This window comes from Gadus morhua, chromosome 2 (assembly GCF_902167405.1).
Source record: "Gadus morhua chromosome 2, gadMor3.0, whole genome shotgun sequence".
Classification (NCBI taxonomy): domain Eukaryota; kingdom Metazoa; phylum Chordata; class Actinopteri; order Gadiformes; family Gadidae; genus Gadus; species Gadus morhua.
The window spans coordinates 23,106,943-23,116,942 of record NC_044049.1 but is presented as its reverse complement, the minus strand read 5'-3'; the positions used below and the strand labels follow the sequence as shown (position 1 = coordinate 23,116,942).

The window sequence follows — 10,000 nt, the reverse complement described above, 5'->3', positions numbered from 1 at the left end:
GCAGCATGATCAAGTCGTCCGGGGTTCCACTCCCAGGGAATACAAATTCCTTTCCTCATTCTTATCTTTAAATCAAGCTATTAGCAGTGAGCTACTATTATGCCATGGTGATGTCACTTCCAGTGTAACTACTACAACACTAGTCTTTAGCGTTAAGTGTTAAGGGAAAATTATAAAGTATCAAGTGTTTTGTATCATGCATCGTACTGACAGTGGACTGTTACGTGTCGAGTGTTGATTGAAAAGTGTTAAGGGATAAGTTTTAAGTGTTCAGTCTGAATGATAAGACAAGCTAGTCCTGTCTTTAAGTGTTGAATGATTTGTGTTGATGAATTGATGAAGATCATCAAGCATTTTTAAGTAGCTTTAGAGTGCGGGCTGTAGGAAGGTGTGGGAAAATTTCCGCTGGATACTATCCAAACCAAGCTTACTGTGACTGGTTCCTTCAAAATAGCCACAAGGCTTTAAGTGTTGAGTGTTCAGTGAGCGCCCGTACCCTGGGGCAGCAGGCCAGGGTTCAGTGTTGAGTGTTGAGTGTTCAGTGTTCAGTGAGCGCCCGTACCCTGGGGCAGCAGGCCAGGGTTTGGGCTGCGGGGCCGGGGGCAGGCCGGCCAGGTCGGGGGAGAAGACTTGGGAGTTCAGGGAGCTCAAGGAGTAACAGAGCGACGGCTCGCTGGGGGCTCCTGGATCACATACACAGACGTTAAACACACCACAGGTTTGGATCAACCGTTTAGATGGTGGCATCCTCGGTTACATTTTGCATTTACAGTCATGCACACACGGCGGTGTGTGCATGGCGGTGTCCACCACGCAGGGCGACAGCCAGCTCGTCAGGAGCAGTCAGGGTGAGTTGTCGTACTGAGGGGACACCTCGACACTCACGCTAGGAGGAGCCGGAGATCGAGCTAGCAACCTTCCGGTTACAAGTCAACCCCGCTCTACCTCCCGAGCTAACGCCTCGTTTACACATACGTATGTTTTTCGTATCCGTGCTTCCGCAGATTTACGGAAGGGGTCGCTAGTGTTTTACGTACGGACATGAATTTACGGACAACAAAAAAAAATGGGGAATGTATGACAATGGCCGTTTTTAGGAGACCGGTACTTTGGAACATGAGGATCGACATATACAGAGATAAAAACAAAACCAACCAGGCTTGGAAAGAGATCGGCGAGGAGTTTGGCCTGCCAGGTACTTACATGTTTTGTGTGAAACATAAAAACTTTCATACGGTATCTCCGTAAAACGACGGCGAAAGTTACATTTTTTGAACGTATATTACGGACATACCGGACAGAAATTTTACGGAGGGGAGGAGTCTCGGAGGAAAAACTGACATTACGGAGAATCACATAGGAATGAATGGACTTTCGGTCGGAGACGGTTGGATCGCATACGAGAATGTACGTATGTGGAAACGAGGCGTAAGCCAACCCGACCCCGGGTTCCCCAGGCCCCAGAGGCGAGGAAGGCGTAGGTAGTCCCTCCTCATCGTCTAACGTACCTGAGGTGAGGTCGTTGTCGTCGCTGCCCCAGGAGTCCAGCTCGAACCTGACCAGGAGGAGAACAGCACGGCTCTGGTTAGAGAACATAGAGCTATAGGGGTAACTCTGGGGAGCTGGTGCTGGAGGCAGGGACTCACTCCGTGTTGAAGCGGCGGTTCATGGAGTTGAGGCACGGCGGGAAGGGGAAGGTCGACAACCGGTTGATTTCCTTCTCGTTCTCTACCATCTGAAGGTATGAGAGGATGATGAACCAGGGTGAGTGTTAGCAACATGCACTTTAATGTGAATCGAGTAATGGGTCAAGAGCCAATGGCTTTCAAGCTTTTTTATTTCTTCCATTTATAGGCCAGGTCAATTCTCAAGTGTACTTGGGGTGCAATGAATAATGCAAAATTGCGAAAACTCACAAGGGGCAGAAGATTGTCATCTGAGATGGAACGTGATTCTGAAATGGAAGCACATTGGATTAGATTAGATTAAAATGTTACGTCCAACAACGTTTCCATCCCTAGAGGGCAGTAGGTACCTAGTCTATGAGGTAACCCTGGTCAGGTTTTTTAAGGTCACAGGAAGATGAAAAATGATGAAGATGAAGAAGAGGTAAAGGATAGTATATGATAGAATAGTATCAGTATATTTATAGGATAGGTATAGGATAGTATATGATAGTATAGTATAAGTATGGTTATTATAGGATAGGTATAGGATAGTATAGTAGTGTACAGTTATAGGATAGGTATAGGATAGTATAGTATAAGTATAGTTATAGGATGGTTATAGGATAGTATAGTAGTGTATAGTTATAGGATAGGTATAGGATAGTATAGTAGTGTATAGTTATAGGATAGGTATAGGATAGTATAGTGTAAGTATAGTATAGGATAGGTATAGGATAGAATATTATGGTATAGTACGGGTGTGTCTCTGTGTGTTAACGGTTACTACGACGACATACCTCCTGGCTCTCTCACTGGGCCTTTGTGGGGGATCTGTAAGACACAGGACAGGATATGACATGATCGCCGTGACAACTGTCAGAGGGGGGGGGGGGGGTCCCTGCACATCGCACATGTTACACAACCACTTCTGGAGTGCGGGAAAAACACTTTATGATCCAGAGGAATGTACTTCCCTATCATAAACACATCAACAACATAATGACAGGAAAGGGAGTCGATTCTCACGATACCTGTTCTAAGATAATTAGATGAAACGGGACGTTGGGGCGAGTTACGGCACGAAGAACAGAGTTTCTGAGCCGGAGTGTACGTGGTACAGTCGGAGTGACAGGGAGTGATACGTCCTTTATTATGTCATTAAAGAATCATTAAACCCAGTCCAGGAAGTTGCATGTTGAATACATGGAGTATCACCATCTGTGAGGAGGGTGCATGTGCGTGTGCGCGTGCGTGTTGCGGAGCGCACCGTGCGTGCGCGCGTGTGTGTGTGTTGTTCAGTTGGAGTAACAGAGAGACGTCCATTATCACGTTCAGAGTCCTCAAACTCACATTAAACAGTTCCACACATGGCGTAAAGCAGGGGTTCTCAAAGTTTTGACAGCTGAGGGCCAATTTAGGAACCCAAAATTTGACTGAGGGCCGCTAAAGGAAAAAAAATGTTGGTGGGAACGCCGTCAGCCATCCCCAGTGGTGAAAAAAAAACATTGCACCGGTGACCTCTGGGAGTGAGGTCAAGTGAGGTGAAAATCACTGAAGACATGTTGAGATTAGAGTCGACATGACATTTCAACTTTATTCTTGACATTTCGAGTTTAATGTAGACATGTTGACTTTAAAGTCACGCCAATTTTTTTTTTTTCTTCATGTGTGGCCCTAATACTACGTCGTACATACTCCGTCATACGTAGAAGAGGATTAGGGCCACACATAAGAAAAAAAAATAGTACTGATTTAATCTCAGAATTCTGAGATTAATGTCAGAATTCTGATTTTAATGTCAGAATTCTGATTTGCACCAAAACAACACATGTTCCAGTTTCACTCACCTTTTGGTCTTCCATTAACGAAATGGCTTCTTCTTCTTCCTCCTACTGCATAAAGCAAAGTGTCTCTCCCACAGGGTCCTTACAGGTACCCGTAGGTCTGACTTTAAAATCAGAATTCTGACTTTTTTCTCAGAATTCTGGATTTATGTCAGAATTCAGAGTTTAAAGTCAGAATTCTGTGTGTGTGTTTGTTTTGGTTAAAGGGATACTTCACCCATTTAGAACCGGTGTTTTATCATTATAAAATCACTATTGTAGTATAAATAAATGTATAAATAAATATCAGTCTAAACCAGTCTCCCCTTGGCCCAATTTTTTCTCATCTAATTTTCTCCCGAAATGACGTCAAATGACGCGTTTGACGTCATTTCGGGAGAAACCTCTTGTCCCGCTAGAAGGGCCGAGGACTACAACCACACTTTGGTAGAAAATTTTTCCACCAATAAGGAATGAGAAGGGGCGGGAGCTCGCGTACTGAGGGCAAATGAGGGGGATGGGAGACCGACAGGTGGGCGGGGCAGCGAGCGCAATGCACTATGGTAGTTGGAGGTTTTCTTACTTTGAGCCAGAGAGACCATGAAAACACTCTTTCTGCCTTTTTTCAGGCTAGGATGAACCGATTTCAATTTTTTTTTCACATTGATAATACATTGAATTATTTAATTCATAAAACCTTTATATTCCCACCGGTGAAGTATCTCTTTAAGTATGTCTGTGTGTGTGTATGTATGTGCGCTTGCATGTGTGCGTGGGTGTGTATGTGTTGTTGTGTGTGTGTGTGTGTGTGTGTGTGTGTGTGTGTGCGTGCGTGCGTGCGTGCGTGCGTGCGTGCGTGTGTGTGTTCGTGAGTGTGAGTGCCTGCGTGCGTGTGCGTTTGTGTGGTGTGTGTGTGTGTGTGTGTGTGGTGTGTGTGTGCGTGTGTGTGTGTGTGTGTGTGTGTGTGTGTGTGTGTGTGTGTGTGTGTATGTCAATGCCAATGAGGCTGTTGCAGGAGTTGTGAACCCTGACCTTTCTCAGCAGAATGTTGGAGGTTGAGATGCTGGGGCTCAGGTCCAGACCGGGGGAGCAGCAGGGCCCAAAGCACTGGTCCTCACTGCACAGGGAGAGGTTGGACTGGGAGGGGGGTGGGGGGGAGGGGGGATTAGCATGTGTCAGAGGAATAAGTCAAGAGGATACGTCAGAGGAAGTTATTTACATAATTGTATTTTGTACGTCCTGGCATTTGACATTAGTACTTAGCATTGTGCAGCATCTTATCCTAGCTAGCTCTGTTGTATACGGGGAAGGGGTTAACCCTAGTGATTGTTAGTGCTTGGCACTTGTTTCTATGAACATCCTTACTGTACCGACAGCGATGATATATGTTGTTGTTTCTCTTTCCTCTGACAAATGTACCTATTGTAAGTCGCTTTGGATAAAAAAAAGTGTCTGCCAAATGCTTTAAATTTAAATAAGGCTGGTAATATCGTCTCAGAACAGACCAGTAGGTCATCTATAAATACAGGCAACCTGTACTCATACCTTGGAAACAATGAAAACAATGCTTGTATCGACCTATCCCTACAGTGCCACCCTCCATCCATTCATCTACCCTTTATACATCTTTCCCTTATTCCATTGTAACGGAAAATCCCTATTTTGCTTTGCTTTCTGTTGTTTCAAGCTTTTTTCCGAGTTGCCCTTTTGATGTCCTTTCCGGTCTCAGTGCATTTATAGCGTCCCTGATCGTCTTTGTGATTGTGTCATGAAATTGGCTAGCCGTTGTTTATTGTTAGCTACATTAGTCTCTTTATCAAACCAGCCCGAAAACAATGTACGTAAAGATTGGTGACGGAATAAAGTAACAATGTAATCAAGTGTGTAAGAGCATTTAAATCAACATTAAATGACCAACGTGGTGTACATACAAATAAATAAATAAATAAATACAAAAAATAAATCTCTTCACGGGCACAGCCAGTTTGTTGAGAGCGTCATCACTCCTCTCGGTCTGCTCTCAGATTTCCGAAAGATGAAGACGAAAAGGGGGCCCACACAGTGCCGGCCCCCTTCCATGACTCACTCAGTGCCGGCCCCTCCCCTCCTGACTCACTCAGTGCCGCCCCCCACCCTCTCTGGACCCACACAGTGCCGGCCCCCCCCTCCCTGACTCACACAGTGGCGGTGTCACACCAAATTTGTACCAGCTGCCAAATTTGGTACCGGGTACTTAATCAGTTGTCCGTTGCCAGGCATAATAACTAATACAGAAAACGGATCGCTAGATAACACTTGTTTTTACTTATATTTGTATTTGCATTTAATTGTTTAATCAAATTTGTAAAATAAGTGTTATCTGTCTGGTATAAAGCAGGTTTCGAAAAACATTCGTGCTCATGTTGCCAAAGACGAAATAACATAACACAGATAACGGATCGCTAGATAAAACTTGTTTTACTTTATATTTGGTATTGCATTTAATTGTTAATCAAATTTGTAAAATAAGTTTTATCTGTCTTGTCGCGCTCAATGAACGAGTTCGCGAATGTTCTTGAACCTTCCTACGTCATTCGACGCGATCCTCTGTTGCCAGGCAGGTTTGGAATGGATTACGTAAGGATGACGTACCCGGTACAAATTTGGCACCCGGTACAAATTTGTTGTGACAGCGGCCCCCCTCCCTGACTCACTGAGTGCCGGCCCCCCTCCCTGACTCACTCAGTGCCGCCCCCCTCCCTGACCCACACAGTGCCGCCCCCCCTCCCTGACTCACACAGTTCAGGCAGGGCCCGGCCTTGTCCCCCTGCTGGCGGGCCCGCTCCCGCTCCTTCTCCAGCAGCCAGGCCTGCTGCTCCAGGGAGACCTGCAGCTCGGCGTTCCTCTTCCGAAGACGGTTCTTGTCCAGCAGGCAGTCCGTGTACTCCAGCTGCAGGCTGTCCCGGCTCCTCAGCGCCTGACGTGTGAATGAAATTAGTTATTGAAATGTACGTCTCATCGTCTCCGGTCTTTACAGATTTTCACACAAGGTGACCCTGATTTCAAGAAAAGAGCAGATCGGTTTACACAGATTTTATGTTTCCATGCATCATCATATGCGTTCTACCACTGTACTATTCTGGCATGGCTCGTACGGTTCAGTTTGGTGTGGTACGGTTTGGTGCGGCTCGGTACGCTTCAGTACGTAAAGAGTCAAGCTGCTGAGAACTGTCGCCATTCTCATACACAAGAATGCACACTTTATTGTATTCTTATAGGTCTATCTATATTCCTAATATTTGTAACTTTAACAACTTCTTGCTCCGACTCCGAGCAGCAACCATGGTTGACGTCACCGCAGTCCACTCTGAAGCGGGGGGGGGGTCACTTTGGGAGAGCAAAAAGTGCCAATGGAGACACGCGTATCGTCTGGCACATGCTTCAACCGACTTACTCTCATGGACTGATCGAAGGCCGGTGTGATTCGCAGTGTTTCCTAGTACAGCTCGCAGAGGCACATATGGGGCTAGCGGGGTGAGAGGTGCTAACAAGCACGGATACATGACGGGACTCACTGACCTGGTCCCTCTCCTTCTCAAGCTCTGTGGTCTGGTTGAAGTAGGACATGCTCCTCTTCTGCTCCGTCTCCCAGTCCATCTGCAGGGTCCTCACCTTCAGCTGAAGCTGCTCACACTGGCCCTCCAGCTGTGGTCATAACACACACACAGTGAGCTAGGGTGGGTCAAAACCAGAACCAAGGTCACTGTTCTCTGGGAAATAGTGAGCTCAAATACAGAGATACGGTAAGCTAGCAATGAGTTCAAGTCACTGTAACCAGAGAAATCGGAGGCCAAACTACTTTGAAAGATATATTTGGTAAGCTAGCTGGGTCACAGACTGAGCTATGTTAAACCGACGTCCTTAAAGACAAAATTCAGCTTGCTGTTACAAGAGATATGGTATAGCTACGTTGAAAACATATTGATACGGTAAGAAGCTAAGCTAAAAACGGGGTCACCTTGTTGTTATTGTCAGTAAGCGAAACTATGTTTGAAACATACAAACCCAGCCCAATGTAGTTGGAGATATTGTAAGCAAAGCTCAGCTACAATTATCAAAATATCAAATGTCAACACACTGTTATAGGTGGTAGGCTAGGCTAAGATACATTTCAGCACACAGGGCTTAGCTTGCCGGCTAGTAGGCAGGCTAAGCCCTGAATTTATTGACGATAACCCAAGTTTAGCTCGACTAAGTTAACCTGCAAAGAAATCACGAATTAAATTCAAGTTTTTCTCCGGGCCCACCTCTTCCATCTGCTCCTCTGTGCTCTCCAGCTCCTCCTGCAGTCTGGTGATGGTGTCACACATCTCCTGCCTCTGCTCCACCGCCTCCTTGCGGTCCTGATGCAGGATGTCCATCAGGGCCTGTCGTAGGAAACCATGGCCCAGAGATAAATCAGCATTTAAGAGAATCCAAGTTGCACATCGATGTCCATCCTGGGTAGGAAATGTGGCTTAATAATAAGAAGAGGGGAATTGTATCAAAGCTTTCGGCACACCTCCGAAGACCAGAGGTGTTATTCTTAATTCTCCCGAAATGATGAATTAATGAACTAATTAATTAACAATTCCGCAATCAATTCTAATCCTATTTTCTTAATCTAGGAACATTCTGCTTACAATCGTAGTTACGTTGAAATTCAGCCTTATGGGTCTGATAATTGACTTCCACTCCTGTGGGCACCGGTTCAAACTGGTTCAAACGCACTTTCCTGACAAGGAGCAAATGCAGTGTGCGTAATACGGGGGGTATCCGGGGGGGCTCGATCCCCCCGATTTACCCATGAGACCACCTGAAAGCCTCGAAAGCAAAATTTGAAGGGTGTCTCAAATTTTGTCAAGAAAATAAAAAAGTAAAATATTTTATTGTCACTAACGGTGACTTAAATGTTTAAGGAATTCAAAACATTTATGCAAAAATAGGTTATTTTTTGCCAAACAGAGCTAGCCAGCCCTGTGTGCGGATGCAAATTAGCAATGTTTGCCAAACAGAAGAAAGACATAATGTTGACAAGTCATACTAAAGACCGCTAGCAAAGGAAAGCTAAACCAGAGTGTATTACTCACACACTTTGGGTCTATTCTAACTTAAGGTAAGAGGCTATCTTTTAAATCTTTGCAGTGACTGAATTGTAATGATACAACTGATTGTTGTGCATAAGATGAGTGTGTGCGACTGTGCGCGTGCATATCCTTTCCGGCTTCGAGTTACTGCATGGTTAAGAATGCCTTGTGGTTGGTGTTGGTCTAAGTGAAGCAGCCTAGCCTTGGAGTTTGAGAAGCTGGAGTGATGGTTTACGTGCGTGAGGGAGCGAGATTGCGAGAGAGAGAGAGAGAGAGAGCGCACCTGCCGTGGTGATGTTTGGCTTTTTGAGGAAAATGTTGTCAGCATCCGCCGTGGTTGGACGAATGTGCTTTGTGTATGTGTTCAATGATGTATCAGTCTGATCGTATTTGCTGTAGATGGATGGTTACATAATGTCACACGATCAGTCATATACTTCAGGCTTTCATTATGCAAGTGCACTGATAGCGTGCCAGTCTTCGATAGGCTACACCTGGCATTTATTCAGTTGTTGATTGCTCTTCTAAGTGCGCCATATTGGTGCCAATTATTGTTGCGTTTGCATTGTTGCACAACTTTGCCTCTCACTGTTATAAAACAACGTGCATTCAAACAACTTCAACCAATGCTGCATTGGCTAAAGTGTTGCTTTACGAATAGGCTACTATAGCATATCGGATTATCAAAAATTGTTGTGTGCGTGTGCGTGTTGTTATGTAGGCTATAGACTGATTGCTTGTATCCATGAAGTATTGTAATGCTATAGGCCTACTGCATATTGACAACATTTTGGCAAATGTCTCCTCTTACCGAGGTTCCAGACGTCGGCGCGTCTTTCGGGATGTCGCTGTGCTGCAGGGGCTTGAGAGGCAGCAGCGGTGGCGTCATCCTCTTGATGCTGTTGTGGAGCACGCTGCTGCGCTTCAGGGACAGAGAGCGGGAGTGGCCGTTGATGCTCAGTGTGTCCGCCTCCACCAGCCTGAGCTTCAGCTCCTCTACCTGCAGGCCGGGATCAGAGCATCAGATCATAACAAGCTAGTTATTCACCAGGTAGCCCCTGAGAAGAAGCCTTCATGTGGCTCTATGACAGTGGTTCTCAAACTTTGAAGAATTGTGTACCTCTACATTTAGTTTTTTCGGGATGTGCTTTCTTTTTCAGGGATTCTCCTTTCTCTTGTTTTCAGATTTACATTTCAACCACTTTTTTCACAATTTATCGATTTTCTATTGAAAATATGAGTTAGCTTTCAATTTTCCAAGTACCCCCTGCAGTACTCAAAAGTACCCCTAGGGGTACACGTACCCCAATTTGAGAGCTACTGCTCCATGACCTCCTCCTCTACGTCGGGCTGGATCCAACACAGAGAATCTCAGAAACTTCTGAACCCACCAGAACGGTGATCG

General features: G+C 45.5%; 1 protein-coding gene across 3 annotated transcripts in view; it reads right to left on the bottom strand.

Annotated features, from left to right (window-relative positions):
* zmp:0000000896 (caspase recruitment domain-containing protein 10) overlaps positions 1 to 10,000 on the bottom strand; it is a 28,379-nt gene that overhangs the window by 8,678 nt on the left and 9,701 nt on the right. For 2 of the 3 annotated variants that reach the window (XM_030380914.1, XM_030380924.1), the window contains exons 6-15: positions 9,407 to 9,595; positions 7,777 to 7,896; positions 7,049 to 7,174; positions 6,267 to 6,446; positions 4,523 to 4,627; positions 2,465 to 2,498; positions 1,917 to 1,954; positions 1,647 to 1,735; positions 1,509 to 1,555; positions 497 to 683 (exon numbers count right to left, since the gene is read on the bottom strand). In XM_030380914.1, coding sequence (XP_030236774.1) covers positions 497 to 683; positions 1,509 to 1,555; positions 1,647 to 1,735; positions 1,917 to 1,954; positions 2,465 to 2,498; positions 4,523 to 4,627; positions 6,267 to 6,446; positions 7,049 to 7,174; positions 7,777 to 7,896; positions 9,407 to 9,595 — 1,115 coding nt within the window. The remainder of the gene's footprint in view (positions 1 to 496; positions 684 to 1,508; positions 1,556 to 1,646; positions 1,736 to 1,916; positions 1,955 to 2,464; positions 2,499 to 4,522; positions 4,628 to 6,266; positions 6,447 to 7,048; positions 7,175 to 7,776; positions 7,897 to 9,406; positions 9,596 to 10,000) is intronic. The other variant, XM_030380935.1, reaches the window with a different exon arrangement.